The 25,771-nt window shown below is 31.2% G+C and overlaps 1 protein-coding gene across 4 annotated transcripts in view; it reads right to left on the bottom strand.

Annotated features, from left to right (window-relative positions):
* LOC111622851 overlaps positions 1-25,771 on the bottom strand; it is a 49,337-nt gene that overhangs the window by 20,441 nt on the left and 3,125 nt on the right. The window contains exons 2-4 of one of the 4 annotated variants that reach the window (XM_023365279.1): positions 13,779-13,895; positions 9,274-9,420; positions 6,224-6,447 (exon numbers count right to left, since the gene is read on the bottom strand). In XM_023365279.1, coding sequence (XP_023221047.1) covers positions 6,224-6,447; positions 9,274-9,417 — 368 coding nt within the window. In that variant the 5' untranslated portion in view covers positions 9,418-9,420; positions 13,779-13,895. Of the gene's footprint in view, positions 1-6,223; positions 6,448-9,273; positions 9,421-9,543; positions 9,640-13,778; positions 13,896-25,771 lie in introns of those variants that run through there. The other 3 variants (XM_023365277.1, XM_023365282.1, XM_023365278.1) reach the window with 3 other exon arrangements.

Raw genomic sequence — 25,771 nt, forward strand, 5'->3', positions numbered from 1 at the left:
ATGAGATCAGCATGTATCCTTTTAACTTTCTCGCAAATAATTTCTTCCGATACGCTGTCGCCAGCACACTGTTTTTCAGTTATCCAAAGCAAAAGCAATTTCTCAACATGGTCTAATGTCTTCGATCTCTGTTTAGAAATTGATTTAACCCCTTTCGCAACGTTAGCAAATTTAATAATGTCTTTATTTTTCACGATTGTCGATATTGTCATTCTCAGAATACGTAATGCAACAGTTAAATCTCGAACACGCGTGCCACCTTCACATTTCTCAACAATCTCTTTTTTCAGTTCCGTTGTGATTCTAGTCATTTTTTTTATTTTTCTGTTGCCCTTTTGCAATTCATGATTGATAAAAATAATAAAATGTTACTTACAAGTTAAAATCAGAAGAAATTTAACAAAGTTATAAACCGTAGCACCGCGAACGTCTAGTCTAGTGTAGTACACCGATAGTGCTACTTCTTGATAGATTGCGCGTATAATTGAATTAAGTCGTATACCGAACAAAAGTCGTATACCGAGCAAAATTTGTTTCGTCCAAACAGGATGTATTCCGAATTGGACGTATTCTAAAGCAGACGTATACCGAGGTTCCACTGTAGTTTGTTTCTTGTAATAAGTAAAAAGTTATCAATTATACGTCGCAAATCTCTTATTACACTTTGTTTCGATACGAGTCGTTTAAGATACGATACCAAAATGCTGGGTGAATATTGTGTATTTTTTAATTATACCGTATCGTCAGCTACTCCAACTAAAATCGACCAATTACGAGTGTGACGTGTGGCGAGCGGGATTTAAATTGTTTTATAAATATGTCTTGCGGTGCGATGCGTGTAAAATTCGTACCCGTTCTCGAGATCAGGTACGGAAAGTTATATGTCTGCGATTTTTTTTGCATTCCGGCCGGACGACGTATTCCCGCTCGCCGTCCGAAATCGACGGTGAAGTGCTGCCGTTCGTTTGTCGACTTTCTCTGCCCCTTCCCCTCCGGACGTGCCTCCCTCGCTTTTGCACTTCTTTTGCCGCTTTCGTCCGACGTCTTTTCGTCCCCGGCGGATCTACTCGTCTCGCTTTCCGAAATGGCCCTCTTTTGGCCACTTCGCCCTCTTTTGGCCACTTCGCCGCCCGCGACTCCCCATTTTCGGATGCCGGGACCGGTCCGCCCGTTCGCTCCGTGGCGCCGCCCTTTGGTCTCCTCCGCCTTCGAATGTCGTCGCTTTGGTTTTATTCTCTTTCGCGGCGGCGTTTGCTCCTTGCCTGCCTCTTTCTGGATAGGATGCCGGCGTCTGCGGTTCTAAGTATGTTGCGAGAGCGTGGAGATTTTTTCTTGGCCAAAAACGCTTGAATCGATAGTGCCGCGAGTGCGGCGTGGCATCCGATCTTCTGCAATGCCCCCTTGGACTTGCTTGACCGTTTTCGAAGTTGTTCCGAGACGTCTTTGTAGAAGGATCGATTAACTAAATGTTCTGAGGGTAAAAATTCTACGTGCGCTATTCCGCGGCTGTCGAAAAAAATGATAAGCGTCATCTTTACGCTGGATCTTTATGCTGTCTAAACGCTGCGTTTCTCGATAAAGTGGCATCTTCGTAAGCTTTGATTAAATCTGCAAATGTCTCGGTTGCAACTTTCTTGAGTTTTGCACGATAGCGTAACGTTTTTGAGATTTTTCTCCATTTCAAATGTAGTGATGTGTTAAAACACTATCTTACACAAACAGAGATTGTGCACATTTGACTTAACCAATCAACTTGAATCAGATGTATATATGCTGCTAAGATATCTAGCAACATGAAAATACAAATTAATAATATGTTAAGCTTTACTGTCATTAAATAAAAAAATCAGTACACTTACTTTTGGGACAGACCTTTGTATATGTAATAAATATTCAAAATACAAACAAGTCTTTCAAATACATTTTAAAAAATAGATTAAGAAGTATGCAAAAATTATATAACAAGGAGAATAGGATCAAGCACACCACAGATACATTATCACCTGATTCAAAGCTGAAAAACAATAAAATGAATAAACACAGTAAATACCATTTGATATGTAGATCACCATCTACATATCAAATGGTATGAATGGAGAATACTGAAGAACACCACTGCATCACTTATGTACAATGTCTTACACAAGACATTATCAGAATTTTGTGGTGATTTGCCACAGGTGCCTCTTCCAAGGTGTTCTCTGTCAATCAACTTTTGTACAAACACTTATCTGGGTATACTTTGCAAGCTTTGACTGTAGAAGTTCTTTCAGTCTGTCCTTCACTTTTTCCCTTGTATATTGGAACAACTGTGGCATTTCTCCAATCTCATGGCACCATGCTTTTATCCCAACATGGGTTGCAGAGTTGGAACATCCATTTTTTTGTATTTTAACATTTCTAGTCACACCATCCATACCAGGAAATTTGCCATTTCACGTCCTTTTTATTGCATTCCTAACCTCACTCTGTTGAATAGGACCACATTGATTGCTACTTTCATTTATCTTTACAACTTCTTTCCATTCTTGCTACCTCCACTATCACTCAACAGGCTTTCAAACTTCTTCCTCATTCATGCTGCCTTTCAGTCGGCCCATATATGCAACTTTTTTCTCTTTCACTGCTNCATCGCATTAATCACTTGAAGGTTCGGCCCCCAGTCAATAAACTTAATCCTAATTTGGCCCTTCTTCAAAAAAGGTTGTGCATCCCTGATAACAGCATTCAAATTTTTCTTGGAACAATCTTAAATTTTAATGATTCACATAGAACAGCCAATGTACAAACAGAATAATATCTTCAGAATATGAAAATGAATTAATTTAAAACTGACATAAGCAACCAAGTGAAATAAAATTTTTTTTGTACGTTAAACAATGTGATATAAGAAAAAAACAAAACTTGCCAATTAAATTTAAGTTAGGCCAAAGCATCAGAAATAACTTATTTTCTTGAACTACATAAATAAAAAAATTATTGTAAATTTAATGGTTATTTATTTAATCATTAAAATTTAATATATTGTTCTAAGAAAACTTTTAATATAAACAAACTTTCTATAGAAATGCACACTTCCCCAATGAAAAATAATTTCTGTAAAGTTAGCAATGTACAAACAGAATATTACATTATTAAATTTAAAACAGTATTATTATTTACTCATGGTAGAAATGTACAAAAACCTAAATATAAATATTATGAAAAATACAATAAAAACTAAAATATATTTTTCAACTTAAATTGATATAAGCAATAACTGAATGATTACAACTTAGGAAACCTTTACTATCTAGCATAAAATGTACTCTGAAACAAATTTCTTCAGTTAATTTAATTACCCATCATTAAGTTTCAAAAAACTTCAAAATTCTAGAACCTGAATTATAAGTAATACAGTCTGTTTCAAAATTATAAACACACCCAACATTTTTCAACAACAACAACATTAACTATAGTAATGTATTTATTATATTAGTATGTTGTTTACAACATCAATTTAAACATTTTCTGAAAGTTTTAGAGCAACCTGACAATTACAGAAAAAATGATCACAGATTTTCAATTTTTGAGTGTTTTAAAAGTATAAACACAGGTGCATAAAACTAGTATAATAATTTTTTTTTAATTATTGGTTTAATTGAGTGATACTTCCCTCTGGTGATAACTATTATTAAAAACATGGTGCCAATTTTAAATGGTTTTTGTGATTTAAACCAATGCCTCATGGAAAAACACCAACAGAGTTAGAAATATATTAAATTTACCAACAAAAAGGACCAGGACAATCTCTAAGACAAACTTTGGCAGCTATAAATCGATCCACGTGTGCTGTGAGAAATGTGTTAACTTAGGATGAATATTATGGCAGAAATAAGCGATGTGAAAGGCCTAAACTCCTTACCCCTAGAAACAAAAGAAAGGTTTTTCAGCTACTGATGGTCAACAAGTTGTCTGTCAGAGAAGCAGTATTAACATTGCCAATTGCAGTTTCACCAGCAACTGTATGGAGATGTATGCATAATCATAAAAATGCCAAATTTACAAAAATGGCTGCCAAACCAAAATTAACACAATTGCACAAAACAGCTAGATTAAAGTGGGCCAAAGACAAGATGACATGGAAAGGGGTGTGGAAACAAATAGTCTTTTCAGATGAAAAAAAGTGGAATTTGGATGGACCTGACAGTTATAGTCACTACTGACACGATTTGAAGAAGAATGAAGAAGTCAGATTGCACAGACAGCAAGGTGGAGGATCTGTGATGGTGTAGACAGGATTTGGATGGGGAGGTAAAACTGATATTGTATTTATAGAAGGTAGATTGAATTCAGAAAAGTATCAAGAACTGTTGTATCAAAATTTAATAACTTTCGGATCACTTATTGGGGGATAAAACTGGCAATTCCAACAGGATAATGCTGCCATTCATACATCAAAGTAAACTAAAAATTGGTTTGCTGAAAAAAAATTAATGTAATCGATTGGCCATCACGGAGTCCTGATATGAATCTGATAGAGAATGTTTGGGGCATTACAAGTCATCTTGTTTATGACCAAAACAGACAATACAATACTGTAAATGAACTGAAATTAGCTATCATGGATTGTTGGGAAAATATTAAACAACAACAACTTCAAAAACTAGTAAAATGTATGCCTGATAGAGTATTTGAACTAATTAAATCAAATGGTGGACTACAAAATATTGAAACATCACAAATCGTTTTTTTTTGTGTACATGTGTTTATACTTTTGAAACAATCAAAAATTGAAAATCTGTGATAATTTTTCTTGTAATTGTCAGGTTGCTCTAAAACTTTCAGAAAATGTTTAAATTGATGTTGTAAACAACATACTAATACAGTATAATAAATAAAACATTACAATTGTTAATGTTTTTGTTATTGAAAAAAGTTGGGTGTGTTTATAATTTTGAAATGGACTGTATGTATAAAACTCTAAACTATTTTTTATACTTTACCTTGTGTGCATTTTATGCTAGATATTAAAAGGTTTGGTGTCTTAAATTTCAACTTTAAGAAATAATTTAAAAAAAAAAAAAATAAAACTGAAATAAAATAAATATTTATATAAAACAACTCATTTAATAGTTAAGAAGCTGTATATTTGTGACAGTTGAGCACTTTTACTTTACGTTTATAATGATAATACTTTTAAGAAACAGATAAACTTATGCTGGGTTACTATATAAAAAATGAAAAATATAGGGTTATCTCATGCAACTAATGTTACACCTATTTACTATGGACTAGGAGAAGTACTAATGAATGAACTCTCTTACTTTTGAATGAGAATATAACTAAGATAAACTGTAGATGAGGAATATGCTTTGATCACTAGCAACTATTACTATTACATTATAAATAATAGAAGTTTGTTAATTCAGCACCTGATAACACAAAATGTCATTATCTAACATTCTTTAAAAAGTAACCGATAATCCAGAAATATCCAATAACAGCATAACAAGCTAGTTTTCTACAAATCAGAATTTTTCAGTCATGTAATACATAAAGACTACAGACAGAAATTGAGACAAAGGTGGAAGATGCAGCCATGCATGGGGCTACATATTGGAAGGTTGATTGTGAGATGAAAAGCAATGTGATTGAGAAAAAAAAACTCATTTTATTACAGCACACTGTGTTGAATCAAACAATTTCACTGGCACTTTCCTATGGCTAATACTTGCCTTATATTCACATCACATGAAACTTATTGAATTCTAGAAAAATATCTGGTAATCTGGCACCATCCTGGCCTTGTAAGTACCAGTTTAACAAACTTCTGATATGTATGTCACTATCTTGGAAATATTACATATAACCAACAATTCTTGATTGCAGATTGTGTAAGATTATATCAATATATTGAATAATCTGCTTAGTCTATTTGTAATTTTTTCTAGTAGTATTTTATATTAATGTTTTATCTACAGTATATATGTGATGCAATCTATAAAAAAGTATCTTAAGTCAGAAAAAAATCAATTTTCATTTTTAGAGCATATCTTATTCTACAGACTAAGAATTAGTTTTTAGATACTTGGAAATAACCATAGGTAAACAACAATAATTTCACTAGCATTTATAAAAAACAAATTTTTTTTTCCATCTTATGTATAAAACAATTTTAGAATGATAACTTAAGCTTTTAGTAAATTAAAAAGAATTATCACATTTTTATTTTTCAACTTACTCTTCACAGAATGTATCATATTCCATAGAAATTATTTCATTATTTTCTAAACCTTTCTGACAATTATACAAAAATTTCAATTTGTCATTGATTTTATCCTCTTCCTTTTTAATCATAGCATGATTTTGATGCAAATACTTTTTTAATTTTTTAAGTAGTATATCTTCTCTTTCATTTAGAAGCTTTCTCAGTTTATTAAAGTTTCCACAGATGCTTTCTTCTACCTATTAAAAAAATTTTAATTTATGAAACAAGCTTTTACATACTTATATACAATATAGTTAACAATATGTAAATTATTTTCTGAATTACAAACTGTAGTAGTAAAAAAAATTTCCCCAAATATGCAATGAATATTATTCAAATATGAATATAACATTAATTAGTGTATTTAAATGATATTTCATAGTAATATGAAATTAATGCAAAACTATAATATGATCAGGAATGAACAAAAAGCTTCAAACAAAACAATTACAAGTATCTCTTGTATAACAAGGTATTTACATTTAGAAAAAGTGTTGAGTTATGGGAATCCATGCTATACTAAATAAAGGACTAATACAAAATATAGGGTTATATTCTGAAAGTTAACAAAAGTATACTATTCTTTTTCGTTATTAAGAGAAATATGTAAACAACAAGCACAATTAAACGTACTGTTAATATTAATTTTAGTCAAACAAGGGTGCTTTCTTTTTACAAAGTATCGTTGTTTTGTTCTGAGCTTTTTTGTTGCTCTTGATCAGAAATATCGGCAACGGCTTCATTTTTTAAATCTTCACCATAAAAATTTTTTATGCATGACAAAATAAAAATATGTTGTTAATCAAAAATTTGTTCTAGTGGGTTACATTTCTTAATCGAGTACTGAGATACCAGTATATTTTGTTCGTCATTTTTACAAATGATTACTTACCTACAATTGAAAAAAGTTAATAACACTTTTATAAACATGTTTAAATAAACTACTAAATATGAAGATTAATTTGTAAAAACAAAACACAGTGACAGTCTTAAAGGCTAAAATCTGAAAGCAATGACAATAATACCTGATTGATAAGAAAGCTAGGACTAGGAAGAAAAATAATTGCACTATCAGTTTTCATTAAACCTGATGAAAAACACAAAAACAAATTAAAATTTCAATATTCAAAATCCATGGGAAAAGCTGAGATAACAGGCATGTTTACTTGAATAAAAAAATATTAAATAAATGAGTTTACACTTAGAAGTTGTGTGAAATTTGTACGGAAAATTTAACAGCTAGTCTTGTTCTTTCTCATCTAAATCAGATTGAATTCATTCTCTCTATTTTTAAAAGTTGTATTTCTTTATCTTTCTATCTGAAACACAATAAACAAGTTTTAAAGGTTAAAAGTATTATCAGTTATTTCCTACAACAAATTTCAGACCGAAATGCATTTAATTTCATCTAGAATAGCTATAGTAATCTACATTTAGTTTATTCAAATATCTAACAAAAAATTTCTTGTACTAGATAACTCAAAATTATAACTTATCAAAGAGCTATTTATTGTTAGAAAAATTTCCTCCCTCTTCTTTAATTTCAGCTTTCCTTCAAAATTTATTTATTTATTATTTCATCAAACTGCTAATAATTTATTGAGTTCAGCAAATATTTTTGATGATTACTATCTACATCTTAGTATAACTTTCCCTTAACAACACTACTCCTGGTCTATTTCAGACTGCTTTTGAATAAACAAGTTTGCTCTCATTCACTATAAAGCTCATTGAGAAACATTATCTTAAGATAACATTTCACCTACCAATGATAAATCAAATACATATAGCATAAGAAATGTACTATGTCTATGCAAGTTTGGCTAAAAATTGTAATCTTAAGCCAGACATGCAATTAAAATCCTATTTGTTTTTATTAAATTTACAACTAAAATTATTTGTTTATTTATCTACTGCATTTTAATAGTAATACCTTACAGGCAAATAATTACTTTCCTAATAAATAATTAACATTAAGATATAAAACTCACAATTTTTTTCTTTGTAGAGAAAAAAACAAAGTGAAGTTTTATGAAAATTTAGTTTAGTGCAAAATCTAACATGTTTAAAGCACTACTCACGTATTACTAATAAATATCTTAAGATACTAATTCCATATTAGAGATGTTACACTGAAAAATGAATCAAAACATTATAATAATCATAAATTAATAATTTATGATTAGAATAATGATTTAGCACAAAGACCATAACAATCAATTTTAAAAAAACAATTTACTTCAAAATCTTTATTCATAAATAACTCCAATATGCAGTATGTATATAACAGTATATAGATGCAAGAAAATTCTGAGTGAAAAATAAATCTGATACATTTTTGCAAAAACTCTACATTTTAAATTACTATGTAGATTATTTTCTGAATTTTGCAAAATTACTGAATACTAGTAAAATAAATAAATACATAAATATGATTATATTATTGTTTGATTATTTTGTCTGGAGTTAATAGAAAAAGAAGAACATTAACATAGTAGATATTTTTAATTAAAAACACCATATGAAAGAACTTTTGTCTAACCTAACTGGGGTTCATCAGTTAAAACTTTTAAATAACAGGCAATGTTCTGCAATGTATGTGTTAACTGCTTGTCTCCATGCATTAAAACAATATTGCCCTAGATCTCATTATCTCTAAAAAACATTCACAATTCACTTGAATTTTGTATTATTTAATTAGTTTGCTGTATCAGATACACTGTAACCATAGAATAAATTTCAAAAGTCTCAAATTTAAACTGCATTCCATTGAAGCACATTCTTCATGCTCTCAATAATTAAGTAAACTAACTATTAAATATAGCATTAGATTATTTGTTATGAATTTAGACATTCAAATAAGCTTTATCAAAAACATAATTTCGTTTTTTACTTAAATAAAAACTTTATAATTCAATAAATATTGTTTTAAATATAATAATTTTGTGAAGTGTTTAACATTTTGATGAAAATGTGATTTATCCACTAAGTTATATTCAGAAAATTATTAAAAATAATTTTACCTGATTAAAATTTTCATCATTCACATTTTTTAATACATCTAATTTCCTTCTTACATTTATTGCATTACAAATTTTTCTTTCAACATCTTCTAAACAATCTTCTTTTGATGAAAGTGGCAAAAATGAAAAATTATTCTTGTCCATGATCTATAAAAATAAATATTTTAATAGATTTAATATTTAAAATTACTTTTAACCTGTAAAACGCTAATTTCGCATATTAAAATTAGTGTATGTTAAATGTTATTAAATATTAAATCTACAAAATACCCTTTAACTTATTTTACCATTTCTTGCTGAACCACAATTCAAAATAGATTGTGAAATATTACATCTAATGGTTTAAAGTAACAAGTAATAATTGTTTCTAACTTACAGTATCTTAAGCAACTAAAACATGATAGGCCTAAATGTAAGTGTAGTGATCAAAGTTCAGAAGTACAAATATATTTCATACTTCAACTTATAAACATTATACAATTTGTGAATTTTTATCACTGATCTTCCAATAGTAATCACCACATATCAAAATTTAAAAAAGTTGTAGCACAAACAAAAATTTCATTCATCTAAACATTGTTCAATTTAAAAATTGCAAAATTAATTTTTTCAAGATCTAATTTTGTAGCAGACTTCTTATTCTTCTGTTTTTGAATGCTGGGAAGTATTTATTGTGTGTAAACTGATTTTAAACACAATGAGGAACAGTCCTTTTTTTCAGTCTAAAGATGACTATAGAATAGCTTTTTTATTCAAGGAAATTTTTATTCAAGTTGATAGCATCATCTGCCAATTACAGATCAAAGATATACATCGGATAAAATGCAATATAATTACAACCGTGCATTTTGGGTGCAATTCACCCCTTGTCGAGCTCTGCAATCTACAGGTAGCAAGTACTACAATTTTATACATTTTCAAATTTTACAACAATCATCAACTGAAAATACAAATCTGGAATTTTATTATTTACATCAATCATAATTCTATAAAATATTAAATATACTCCAGGCAGCTGCTAATGAGTCCATGTCTTTAAAATTAGTTGCTATTTCCCTCTTAAATGCTTTAAATATCTCCAGTTGTTCGAGATATTTCAGGGTGGCAGGGTTCTCGCAATGTTGCAGTAATTGGGCATTGTCAAAGTGAACACGAACATCATTATCAATGGCAAAAGCAGCCATTGCTGTAGTGGCTAGACCTTTTTGAATGGTGTATTTATGCTCTGTGATCCTCATTTTTAGACCACATGTGGTAACACCAATATATTCACCAGGATGGTTCACTCTATGATCATTAATAGGGATAGTATAGATCTCCGAGATATAATTTCAGTCCAATTGGTCTTCATCATTTCTAATACAGTAATACCTCAACTTATGCGATTTTCAAATCTCATCGATTCGTCTTTTGTTTGAGCACCAAACAACCCTTGATTACTCACTCCCCCCACACTATTGTTCAGCTTACATGCTCAGACGTGTCGCGTGGAATTGACACATAGCTACAACTTATTTTGTGTTATTTTTTTCTGTGTTTGTTATATCTATGGAGCCTTGAGAGACTTTATGTGGTGATTTCTTGTAGCTGTGAACGAATCAAAAGACGAGATAAGATTAACGAGCACATTTATTAGCTTACACGCATCTGACTTGGATTTTACACAAATTGCGTAATTTTACCCGACTTACACAAATTCGAGTTACGCAGTTATCGCTCGGTCCCACCTATCGCGTAAGTTTGGGGTATTGCTGTACTAGAGAAAACTGTCGGAGATTTCCTGTAAGTGATCCTGTTACTTGTAAAGTGGGATATTTCTTTGTAGATGTTTGTAAGGACCTTATTGTAAGTAACAGATAGAAAGGACTCGTCTCTCAATAGTAATGTTTCCACTGGTTGTTCCTGGCATGCAACAAGAGCATTAATAAGGTGTGCAGGGTATCCACATTGCCTAGCTATGCTTAAAATGTACTCCAGTTCCATTTTTCTATCCTTCGCCTTCAAACAATGAATGTAAGCCCTTCTTACAAGGGCCTTAAAAGTGGAGATCTTATAATTAAAAGAATCATGTGATTTTGTATGGGATGAAGAGTGGAGCATTTGAGGTCTTATGGAACACCTTTGTTCTCAACTGGCCATGTTGTAATGCAATGTATATGTCCAGAAAGTGTACGCTGGTGCAGTTTTGTTGTTCTGCCAGCAACGAGAGCATTATCGTTGAAAGCCTTGATGAACACAGACAAGTTCAGTTTTTCTCTCCAAATAGTCAAGACATCATCCACATATCTTGCATACAATATAATGCAGATGAAAATGTTTGTTTTACAATTAGTTAAAACAAATTAATTGCTGGTTTGTGGGTAATTGCTTATTTTGTCATAGTCATAAATTAGCAAACTAGTAATGATCAAAATTGACAAAGAAGTAATAAACATTACAGGCATTATTTTATATAGAATTGTGTTCACAATGGATTCATAGTATTTGACAGCAATATCATAGGTAAACAATCCATTTAGCACCAATTGAATAGAATAAATAAAAACACATGATTTAAAGTAGAAAAAAGAAAGAAAGAAAAAAATTTTTTTAAACATTGCTATAATGAAAACAGGATAATCTAATTATTAAAAAAGTATAACAAACCCAACATAGATAAAATAGTATATTTCCAATCAAATACACCAATAAACATAAAATATATTACAAAAACTTTAAAAGTATATATTATTTTAAAAACACATATATGCAAATACAATTATGTAAACTCTGCAATACTACAAGACACAAGATGGATATCAAAAATATAAAGATAATAAAAAAAAAAAACACATCAAAATTATAAATACAGAAAACAAAATTAACATAAATAACAGATTAGAAATAAATAAAATATGGCAGAGTTCAGGATTGAGTGTGTCCTTGTGTTGTGAGAATTCTAAGCTCTTTCTAAAGTCATTCATTACCTTTGAATATATCAAAGAATCTTTGATATATTCAATATACAAGCTTAGAATAATAGAAGTCATCAAAATTTATAAAGCAACACTCGAGAGTTAATAGCAAAGAATGCATTAACCCAGGCATGACCAACATACGGCCTTCCTTCAATATTAGCTACTCAAGTCCGAATGGCTCAATGAAAAATTCTGATGCCTACTAGGCCAACTACTCACTGCGCATTTAGAGTTAACCCTCCATTACAAATCTCTTCAGTTCAGCATAGAATATTGATAATGCATGATAATGTGAAAAATGTATCTGTAATCTCTATGCACAATTTAGTCTCTACGGGGTGATACTGCAATGAGATCTCACACCACCTCAAAATCTTCCTAGGGCAGCCTCTGGTTCTGCCAGTGAAAAAAGTTTTCTTTCCAATTCGGCCCGGGGGAAAAACTGTTGGCCACCCCTGCATTAACCTATCACAAGTGTGGCAATCAATGATTTGTAACCTTCTACTGTAGGCAAACTTTAGCATATTTGTGTAAATCATTTCCACAATCTATTTATTAACTAATGTTACAACATATAATTCTTCTAGCCTATTTACTGTAGTAATATTGGAAGTTTTGTACAGATATTATGTTTAAATTTGAACACTGTCATATTATGTATAGAATGTTCTTTTTAGAATTTCAATTAATGCATTTGATTTGTAGAATGAATGATAACCTGAAAAAAATCCCTAAAAGTAATCAAAACATTTACTTTTTCAATAAATGTACTTGCTGGAATAAGTATGCAAAGTGTCTGGGAGTTATTTGTAGATTTTAGTTCAAGACTAAACTATGTGAAGTTTGAACGAAATTGGAAGGGGTCGGACACAGAGGTTTGCACAGTTCACATGGAATGTTTCATTAGACACATTTAAATCCTTTATGCATATATAGCATAATAATGAATTCATTTTGAAGATTGCTAGAAAAAATTCAATATTTTTAAGTATTAAAACAAATATTACAATTACAGATGTAATATAAAAATTGAAAAACATTAAAATAGTTATTTTATATATTCAAATTGATTAATCATTAATAATTACAATGATTAATTTTTAATTAGAAGTACTATTAACAGTATTAATAACTAATAGTGATTAAAATAACAATGAAAATTTTGTCTATGTTCATTAATTTTTATTTCCACAAAAAAATGTTTTTGGTCAAGATCTGGCCATCTTCAGCTTAAAATCTTCCATTTAACAATTTTTAATAATATAGCATAGAATACATACGTGGTACAGTACATCAGAGCAAATTCAAAATTAAATTTCAGAACAATTAGAATAAAACAGAAATTTTTTCTCTAAATTGGGCTTGTTATTATATGTAAACTAATAATAATTTATCTGCTAAACAGATTATTATTATTAATTAATTAAAGATCATTGATAATGCAATAACTTGGTATTTAATTTGTTATCAAACTTTTAATTTCTATAAAAAAAAGCAATTCAATTAATAATTCTTAATGATAAAATTACTGTAATAGCTTTTACTCACTTACATCCAATTTGACTCAATCTTCATTATGAAGCATACAATACCATAATGTTGTAAATGTCATTTTTCTCTGAATATATTTATTAAAGAAATGAATTCTAAATGCAATATTTTCTGCTGCAAAAAAAATATTGTGGCAATAGTGGCACTGTAACTGGCTGTATTTTGAAGTTGAATTTATGTGCAGACCATATCAATATATTTTGCATTAAATGGATAGATAGATGACAAAAAAAAAACATACCTGATGAAGGTCAGTTAAGCTGATCGAAAACATTATTATATTATTAAATTTAATTGCTGGATTTTTTTGTGTGCAAACCATAACATTTTAAGTGCCAGAGTGCTAGCCACATGACTTTTGGTGCTTAAAATGTTATGACTTATGTTTAAATCATTTTGTTATTTCAGCAAACTTGTATACTAGTGAGTTATTTACCATTTTATTGTAAAATTGAAATGAATTCATTCAAGACTTGAAGGAATTCATTCACTAGAAAAAGTGTTTTCTATCTCTATAATTCATATCTATATAATTTGATAAAATATTTATATATTATAAGAAAATATTTTTCCTACTTTCCTAACAACCCAACATATACAGTATATACACAAACATACATACAGCACACTGTAATTAAGCTTATAAAAATATTACAATAAATTATAAATGAATAAGAAAATGATTTTGTAACATTAACTTCTCTTACATCATCATTGAAAAAAAAATGTATATATAAGATGTTTAAACTGATATTTTAATCTCAGGGTTTTGTTTATATCAGTCAATTTATTGCACTGTAGAAAAAACACTCTTTGCACATAGAATAAGAGGAAATTGGATTAAAGTGAAAACTGCACTGATATATTGATAGAGAAATCTATTAACTAATTAAATAAATATAAAAGATTAAAAATTTCATGTTCTAAATTTAATTTCTTTTATAAGTTTAATATTTTGAAACCTTTCTTAAAATGTTTAATTTATTATATAAATATTTTGTATGTATTTAACATTAAATGTAAAATTTTTTGTCAACTTCTTTATATTTCATATTATTAAATTTGTCTGATAAATTATAAAATACTTTTTGCATTACTCAAGAAGTCATTTATGAAATTTTCTAAAACTCTTTCGAAATACTTATATTTCATCAATAAAAAAATTAACATAATCCAAAACTATTAAATCAAAAGTAACATAGATTTAGAACTTTATCAGTTTTTCGAATATAGATATTTTAAAAGTGTTGAAGAAATAAATTTCATGAATAATCTTAATTTAAAAAAGTGTATAAAAATCACAGAGTATTATAACATTATATTGTAGTGCAATTCAATAAACATAAATTTATTTTATATTAACAGAAAACTTTATAGATAATTCAGAAAATCTTGTAAATTATTTTGAGTTCTTGCATTCCAGATGTATACAGAACTGTTTACGAGAACATCTGGTTGAGCACACACTATGAATAGAAGGATGAAAATATTTACCCAACTAGTGAAGCATATACAATATTACTATAGTTTAAAAAATAAATTAATTACTGTGACTAGATATACTCTTTTAGGAGTCCATATACTCTAAGTTAGTTACTTGCTTTTCTTCACCATAACCTCAAATTATACCCTTTTTGCTTAACAGTTAAAATTTATTTTAAAATTATTTCTTACAATTAGACTATTTCTTTTTTTAAAATATATTTTCCTAAAAATATTCTTAAAAAAAAATCACTCAATCTTTTCATAACGTTATTTCTCTTAAACACACGGAGTTCTCCAAATGATATACAAGCAATGGTTTCACCTTAAAATCACCAATATCATTGCCACAAAGCAAAAGAGTTAGCCTGTCTTTCATTGGCTTGTGTCCAATGTTCCCTCTAATTTTTTTTGCAGATAAGTGGAACATATACTTCTTTGAGCGAAAAAATTTTTGCTGAACAGATTGAGAAAAAAAATTTTCTGAGCATATATATATATATAAANTTGCACTACAAGATAGAAATATGAAAAACTATAAATATGCACTGCATTCTGCAAATTACAGTGTAGTTCAATGGAAAGGCATGGGAGATATCTCTCACATAGGAATACTATTGAAAGGTAATATGGTTAGTCTACTTTTCATTTGCTTGGTGAAATAAAACTGCCAAATATTATGCATTTTTTTCATCTCCAATATACTCTGCCTCACAAACATGTTAAGTCCTAAGTCCAAAAACTAAGGATATTTACAATTACTCCATTCATCCCTACTACTTTTATTTGGGAATATTTTATTACTTAAGCCAAGACTCCACTAGTGTAAAAACCCGCGCAAAAACCTTCGCCGTAAAAACGTTTAATCACGTGGTCTATTTGCGTTTGCGTCCGGATTGCGGTTAAAGTCCGGCTAGCGAAGTTTTTACGGCGACGATGCTGCCCCAAGTGTCGAAAGTAAATACTTTTTCTTGCGCGAATTGGTGAAAACGAAAGCATCGTAGCTTCACTGTTCATAACTATCAGAGTTCATAAAATACTTTAAATGGATCAGATACAAGCTGATATGATGTTTCAGCTTTTTGCTGGATAATTTTTGTTGTTTCTGCACTAATAAAACGAAAACAACGCAAGCATCGTTTTTGGGTGAGTCCTTTGTTGCGGAATACAAATTCCTTCGGTTATCATAATACACTTATGCGTGAACTTCGTTTTCAAGACCAGAATTATTATTATGAGTAAATAGTAAATCAAGATTATCGCAAAATCTTAAAATGCATAAAAGTTTTCGTTATTAGTAATGTAAATTTTGTTGACAGTTTTTTAAGAATCACACCTGACTTTTTTGAAGTGTTATTACAACGAGTAGAAAATCATATAAGCAAATAAAATACACGTTTCAGAGAAGCAATTTCAGCCAGAGAACGCTTAGGAATAACTTTAAAGTAAATTATATGTGATTATAAGCTGATGACTGACTAGCTTAATCTGTTTTAATTGGTTTAAAAGGTTCATTTTTTCATGTATATTTCCAGATTTTTAGCATCAGGAAAAGCTTATAGAAGTTTGTCATTTGCCTTTAGAGTTGGACGACAAACAATAGCAAAAATTGTTCCACAAACTTGTGTGAAGTTCCAAGAATGGGTTGGAATTAAACATTTATTATAGTAATTTGGTAAAACGAAACTAGAAAAATCGTCCATTGTTAAAAACCGATCAAAGATCGGATTAGTTGTGCTAGTCGTATATGAAACTGCTACGAGAAAAAAATGCTATTGATGTAAACAGAACGCAATAATTATAATGATTAATAATTGCAAATGAACGTCCTCCAGTTGAGATGGACCTTTGAAAAGGCGCTGGTATACAAATAATTAGAACATAACCTTTTCCCTTTCCAAAATTTCTAATGATGAAAAGAAACATCTTTCAACAGGTAGTTCCACACTTGACAGAAAAACATCCACGAATAAAGCATTTAAACCATGACTCTGTTAGGATGGCCTTCATAGAGTTGGAGATGACCGCCTTCATTGCCATCAGCAATGTTCCCTATAATTTTTTTGTAGATGAGTGGAACATATACTTCTCTGAGTATATATATAAAATCTTATTTTTTCCTATAAAAATTAAAATAATTAATTATAAAGTACAGATTGAAATTCATTTTAAAACATACTTTTATACAAAATATTATCTTTTGTCAATGATTTAATGTATTTAATCAAAATATATGTAGCGGTAATCATGTTGGCGACAGAGTGCGAAATAAGTAAACAACAATTCAAATCGGTGTGCATGCTCACCTGCACAGCCTAGAGGGAACATTGCTTGTGTCCAGGAAAAACCTTTTCCTCCTGAGTTATGTACTGTTTGGCATTTTTTTCAAAACAGTCAGTTTCATCACAATTAAACACTTGCTGGGGGATAAAACCATCAGCACTTACACCAAATTCTTTCACAAACTTTTCTGCATATTTTTTGTTCACACTTGAAGCCTTTCCATGCCAAATCAAGCTGTGTATGCTGTTTCACTTCTTACACTTTCTAAACCAGCCTTGACTAGCCTTAAACACATCAGTCTCAAAACTTGAACCTGGTGTTTTCTTGAGAAAATTTTGGTGCAAAAACCTTGCTTACTCACAAATGATAGTCTCCAAAATACTGTTGCTGGCCAACTGCTTTTCATTGAATCAAACCACGAGCAACTTTTCCACTTCTAACATCTGCAATCTTTGCTTTGTAATCATAGTGACTCCTTTGGCAACATTAGCATCCTTTATTGCTTCCTTGTTCTTGAGAATAGTACAGATTGACGACTTTCCTAAGTCAAACTGCAAAGCCACATCAAAGATGCAAACACCATTTTTATGGTTCTTTATGATGATCTTCTTCACCTCTCTTGTTATTTTCACTCATTTTCTTTATGCTTACACTAGCATTCTTAGATCCCATGATAGCTTATAAAATAAAAAAAAAACAAAAAAAAACAGAAGAAATAATGCACAACACAAGAAAAATCACCAAAGTCAAAGAACAGTTTGTTGCAAAGTAATGCCATGCTGCCAGTTCCACAGATTACAGATACATAGATGAACAGCGAGAAAATCATGCGACTAAAGATATGCAAAGCACCATTGGCTGAAGCATGGTATGACAGTGATCACCAAGAGCTTGCAAAGAAACACAAATTATTAGACATCTATACTACAAACACATTTCACAGACAGTATTGGAAAACAACATGCACAAAACGTATTATGACAGAGTCATAATCACAGATAAAACAATTTACCACAACAGACCAGACATCACACTCATTGACAAACACAATAAAATCACATACATTATAGACATAGCCATTCCAAACACTCACAATGTACAAAACACATGCACCGAAAAAATTAGCAAGTACACAGAACTCGCCCAGGAAATAAGGCATCTGTGGAGGATGGATAGGGTGCTTATTGTACCTGTCGTTCTCTCCTCTACAGATGTGATACCACACACACTACATAAATACCTGGGAACATTACAATTGAATAGAAATACATACATAACACTACAGAAGGCCATATATTGAATACATGCCGTATTGTTAGGAAATTCCTGAATACAGAGACTGACACACTTATTTAATTTTAGTTTTATTTTTGTTGCCATGCCTTGACTCTGGTCCGGCATAGTACACAGCGACTGGTGTGAACCGAGTATAACCCACTAAACACAACAATAATAATAATAATAATACATAGGATATTCTCCGACCTTGGAGTGTATACATTAAAAGAAATAGTAATAAATGTAAATAAGAATATAACATTAAGAAAAACAAAAAATTTATACACGAGGTATAAACTTTATCCTGACAATTGAACGTGGCGGAAAACAATGAGAAGAGATTGCGACAACAGAACAGCAAACACAGTGATTTCACTGCCCTGGAAGTCTCTGTAGACCTAATAGCTGACTTGCTACAGGTAATAGGAGGTGGATTTCCTTACACGGGGGTCTCCTTTTACAGAACCAGGGGTCAAAACCCTGTTGACGCAAGAAAGAATAAATTATACAAACACATTTCACGAGGAGGGCACGTGTAGATTAGTTATGGGCTCCCATAGAGGTAGATAGTCGTTGGCTTGAAGCTGGACTAGAGGAAAAGACTGGCACCGTGATCCCTGTTCCATTTATGAAATCTTTAAAAGCTGAGAAAGTTTCAGTGTTGCATAAAAAGTCCTTACACCTACAGGGCCAATGGTGTCCCTGTGTGTACTACGTCATCTGCACTAGGAGTTTACGGTGGTTGTTATGTTTTGGGCAGTTAAACAATACATGGTATGGTGTTTCTTCTTCTACTCCACAATCACAAATGCCATTTCCCTTGCTCAAGAACCTTTTTAGATATTGTTTAAAATTACCGTGATCAGTAATGAATTGGGTAATATTAAAGTCCGGTGTAAAGTGTTCCATGCTGTTTCTTACTTTTATGTCGGGAAAAAATTCAAAGATGTTCCTGCCAGTTGTATTCGTATTCCACCTCACCTGCCACCTGTTGGCAGTGTAGTCGGCTTTTAACCCAGTTATGGGGTACAAGCTTGAAGGAAGAATTGGTTAGGTTCTGGCTGGTTTTTTCGCAAGAAAGTTGGCTCTATCATTGCCGGCTTCCTCTAAATGCCTTTTTATCAATTGTAGTTTGATTTTGATTTGTTTGTTCTTTTAGGTTGTTAAGCATGTGGACGATATCCTTGATTATTTTTAGATTAGCATTCAGAGATTTTATTTGGGTTAAAGCCACCTTGCTATTGCTGAATATAGTAATTTGCTGCTGTGTTCTGTCCTTTATATTATTGTGGACATGTTGCAGGGCTTTAAGAATGGCTAAGCTTTCAGCCCGATTTACTGTACAAAATGAATCCAATTTGAAGTAGGCCTGGTAGACTACCCTGTTATGGATGTCTAAGATCACCATGGCTGCCCCCACTCTCTGTGGTCTTTTGGACCCATCAGTAAAGGAAGTATAGTAAGTTGACCATCGGTAGCGGGCTCTGCCGAGTAGTTTGCTCAGAAACCGAGTTATCATATTGCAACCAGAACAAATATGGCATTTAAAACTTTGTTCACAAAAAGGGGCATTCGTAACCCGAGGTTGACTATTTTATTTTTGTACTATGTATGTTTGCTTGTATTTATGTTTTAGGTTTTGACTATAACATGTTTTTATTTTTTTATATCCCTTGTATTTGAATTGTACAAATGTTCAACTAATTTAGGATGTTCTTCCCATTTTTTTAAAATTATTTTCATTGGGTTATCATTTTTCAAATATTCTTTTTGTTCTTTTCTCATTTAAGTTTGATGTTCCAACTGAAGAAGGCCTATGGAAGTAGGTCAAAAACATTTTTGATTGATTAAATATATTTCTGGAGTATACAAGGTGTACTACTTTTGTTTGGTACTTCTCCAGTTTAGTCAAATTATTTTTCTGACTAGCATAATGATAGATATATGGATACACTTTGAGTTATATAAATTTCACATTTACTATCATTATAAGACAGCATGCAAAAATTCCTATTTTAAAATGATCTCTTTGATAATTGTCTTTAAATTTTTAAAATGCACATTAGTAAATTCAATAACAAATTAGCAACTATTACAAACAATACTTGTTAACTTTTGATGTTTACTTCAAATACATTCTAAGAGAAAGTAAGCTGACTCTTCTTCAGAGTAAAGTACAGTAGAACCCCAGTTAACGACCAAATCAGTTAACGAACTTAATGGCTTTTTGTGTCAAATTTGTAAGCTTGCCGACTTTTAGGGGGAATCAGTTAATCGTGTGTCAGTGATGGTCTAGGGTCCATTCATATGTTGGTGGTGGCGGAGGAGACAAAGATGACAAGTATTTTACAGTAAAAATCATTTATTAGAACAGGAAGATGCTTACATATTTGACGTGGTTGAAAATGGCTTATCTACAGTATTTTCTCCTGGCACTGAGGAGTGGCGTATTGCTGGTCCTATGATAGTGCAAGCTGATCAGTTGTAGCCCCAGAGCAGACGAGATGGGTTCGCTTGGTTACAGAAGTGATGATAGGTGACAGAGCTGCAACGACTGGAGCAATCTGTGAGACACAACACAAATTTTAGCGGGCACGACTTCAGGCTTAATCCAGATGAAGACGACATAGATTAATCGCCATAGAATTTTTAGAAAAACTGCGTTTTGACCTTGAGATATGGGGTTTTTATAGTATTTCTTCCTTGAATCTCACCTTACAATTAGTCCTGCATCCCATTCCTCGCTTCCCGACTGTTTTCTTCTTTGTCTCCAGGTGAAAACCGAAACCAGATCAGGTCATGAGAAAGGTTTGTTCCGAGGCGATTTGACACTTGTTCATTGACTCTGATCGGAGATTTTTGATAAACCTATAAGCCTTTCACTCATAATTTAGCCTATTGTTTCTGCTATCTATCATTTTAGAACTTTAACAATCGTAAGCGATGTTTTTATACCCGTCAAATCGTTCCCCCTTTCCGAAAATTTAACTTAGATCGACTGTTTATGACCGCTTCTGTCAGAGTTTCATCTTCCCCGCACACATTCCACCTGATCCATTACATCATTTGTTTTCGCATCACGTTTGTTTTGACAACTACAGTTTTTTTCCTTACTTCTCCCTGAACTTTGGTCTGACTTAACAATAGTGCTTTCACTTTTAACATGTGGATATTAAATTATATTGGGTTGATGCAAAAGTTCCTCCCGTTTTTTTGAAAAGAATCAAAGAAAAATCATTTTACAAATAAAATTACAAAAATACTGACGGCTAGAACAGATTAATTGTATTTCCATTAATTTCTATGGGAAAAATTGCTTCGGTTAACGAACGGACTTGTGGAACGGATTACGTTCATTAATCAGGGTTCCGCTGTATTGATAGATACCAGACAACAATGATTTTCTTTACAAACTGCACCTGGTCTATAAAAACCATGTTAAAAGAGCTTGAACTGTTTATAATTGGTAAAATAAATATTACAAGTTATATCATAACAAATTGTTTATAAATATTGAGATGTATCATTAATTTGTGTAAAAACAAAGAACAGACAAAGTCTAGATTTTAGGGTCATTGACCTTTAAGCATTTCAAATGTCTGATATTTAATCAGTTACTTACTGCATATTAATCTGAACTGTGACGATGTTAATAAATTTTATTAACTGTATATTTAATTTTTCTTTAAATATTGATATAAATCATGATGCATAGGATAAAAATTCCTATAAAACTATTATTAATTTAATTATAATTGTTAAATATAATAAGATATGGCATCTAATGCCAATGCCTCTCTCTCATATCAAATTATTCAGAACTTAACTATAAAGCTATCATTAATATGGACAGTATTCAATTTCAAATAAATTTATGGTTCCTGAATTAGCATCTTAATGTCTTGTAACTAAATAATAGTCTTTATATTATTGTTTGCTTTAGATCTTAATAGCCCAGTTGTTAATCATTCAACTTGTGTTAAAAAGTACATTGTGGATATACTAAGTCCTACTGTATTAATACCAAAAAGATATACTCAAGCATTTATATATTTACTAGCTGCAAGGACCTGCTTCTCTGGGTTTTTATTTGTACATAATATAGTTTTTTTTTATATATAAAAGACTGTTTTTCTAAATAATCTAGAATCTAGCTGCAAGGACCTGCTTCGCTGGGCAAAAAGTAATGATAGTGAAGATTAAGATAATTACATTATAGCCAATCTTACCAGTTTTCACAGAATGCAAGAATTAGGTCCCGCCGTTTCCAGACTAATTAGAGAATTTTTACGTCCAGTCAAACGAACTATTTTCAATTTGATCAATTTTCTGGAACGTTTACAATCGTTCTATAATTGAACTAATTTGAATTTAAATTCGAATTTAAAACAGTTCGAACATTTTTAAAATTGAAATAGAAAATCTTCGAAGTCAACCACTTTAAGCCCCCATATCTCCCGCACCCTTATAGCTATCGAGACACAACCACCATAGTGCATGAATGGAGACTCGGGGCTACTACCACATACAAACACCATTCATGTGTGATGGATAGTTTTGGCTGGAAAGTGAAATATAGAGACACACATGTCCATTTTTATATATATACAGTAGATAACCCCTATAAGACAGGTTCCTATAATTACGTTTCTTATAAGACGGAGAAAAAATTGTGGCGGTATCCAAAAACAACAATAAAAAAAACTCTTATACAGGCATACCTCGACTTACGTCGTTTCGAGTTACGTCGTTCCCGATTATACGTCGCTTGTTAAAAAAGTATATAAAAAAATAAAAATCAAGTTTAAGTCATTTTATTCGACTTTACGTCTGTCCGCCACAAATATTGAAGTCGTAATATCACNGGGAAAGGAAGTGAAAGAAACAAACTTTTGAACTTTAACGATACGGAAGCCGTTAATGTGCAGATTACCTAGATACTCTGCAAATTACCTAGGTAATTTGAGAAATTGAACAATTTTCGCAGCTTTAACGGATCACCCTAGTTAATCTGCAGATTAGCTAGGTAATGTACACATTAACGGATTTCGAGCTTTAGCGGTAACATAGCTATTAATTCTATTGCAAAAAGTGAATATATTAAGCAATCTTTGACAGAGAAAGAGTATACTTTGCCAACAAATCCAACTCGTGTCATAGATCTGGTTCATTCACAATACAGACAGATAAAAGAAAGTTTGATTTCTAAAATTGTGGAGAAAATAACTCCAGGAAAAAGGTTTAGTATATCATTAGACGAGTACTCCTCTCTAAACAATCGCCGATATATGAATATTAATGTACACATAGGGGAAGGATAATTTTGGAATTTAGGAATGGTAAGGATTTCTGGTTCTCTATCTACTGAAGTTGCTGTTAATGTGGTCAAAAAAAGTTAGCCAAATTTCATATTTCTTTGGAAAAACACGTGGTGGCTTGTGTAACTGATGGTGCAGCTGTGATGAAAAAAATGGGAAAATTAATTGAATGTGAGCACCAATTGTGTTATGCACATGGAATCTACTTAGCAGTGTGTGATGCTTTGTATCAGAAATCATCTACCCACCTTACAATCCTCTTTATTGATGAAAACCAGCCAGAAGTAGATCACCAAAGAGATGAGTATAACATTGATGAAAGTGAAGAAGATTTCACTCAAGGTATTGAGGTTAAAAATTTTATTTCAGAATATGAACACTCTAATGAAAATCTATTTGAAACAGATATAGCATCTGAATTGTATGAAATCGACATCTCTCAAATCATCAATAAAGTCAGAAAGATAGCTAAAACCTTTCGTAAGTCACCTGTGAAAAATAATGCGTTACAAGAATACGTTAAACAGGATCATGGAAAACCCTTACATTTAATGTTGGATTCAAAAACCAGATGGAACAGTCTTTTATCTATGCTAGAACGGTATATCAAGATAAGACCATCTCATTGATCTCAAAAAAGATAAAAATAATACTCTTAGCCTTGAAAAACAAGAAATCGATGTAATTCGTGACATCGCTAGAACCCTTAAAACTAGCTGTTGAAAAGCTAAGCAGAAGAAAATCTACTCTACTTTCAGCAGAGGATATTACCTCTTTCGTTTTGAATGAACTGAAACAATTGAACACTGCTTTTTCTAAAAAAGTACATGAATATTTTGTTCTCCATGTAAAAGAGAGAAGAAACAAAAAATTGATGGGACTGTTACTTTACCTCACTGGTGAAAACAAATAAGTTTGAGAGTGACAGCGCATTCCAACAATTTGAGGCAATTATAATTTCATCAGCAAAACAAATGTTTGATCGCCTTTTTGGAAAACCTGCTATTTCTGATTCTAGTGAAGGTAATGAACTCAAATATGTAGAAGAATCACAGACTCTCACACTACCGAATGAAATGACTTTAGCGGACAAGCTAAATGCATATCTTGAAGCATCCGAGAGATCAAGAATACGACAAGAGCAGAGAGCAATAAACAAAGAATTAAGTGCTGGAGAGAGTTAGAAACTGAGTTAGCAATCTTAAAAAAAAACAGGCATAAAATCTCAGAAAATTTCTCTTCTTTTGAGAGCTTTGAAAAGCATCCCACCCACCTCAATAGAGTCTGAAAGGGCATTTTCAGCTGCGGGTCTTTTTGTGACCAAATTGAGAACTAGCTTGAGTGATCAAAGTATCGATCATTTTTGTTTTTTGAAGACTTATTATGAAAATTTATAAGTTTTTTTTTTNATTTTGGAAATGTTGAGTCGGATTAGTCTAGAATCGATTAATTTTATGGAAGAAAACCTTTCAAACAGCCGTAGTCCGTAAACTTCACACATGTCGGGCTGTGATTCCTACAAAATTGATTCATAAAGAACGGAACGTATCTACCATCTTATAGGGGGATCAACCGTATATAGATTAAAATCTTGCTAATGTATAAAATATTAAGAAAAACTACCCAGCA

Source organism: Centruroides sculpturatus, unplaced genomic scaffold, assembly GCF_000671375.1.
Source record: "Centruroides sculpturatus isolate CEXI.00-Female unplaced genomic scaffold, Cexi_2.0 scaffold226, whole genome shotgun sequence".
NCBI lineage: Eukaryota > Metazoa > Arthropoda > Arachnida > Scorpiones > Buthidae > Centruroides > Centruroides sculpturatus.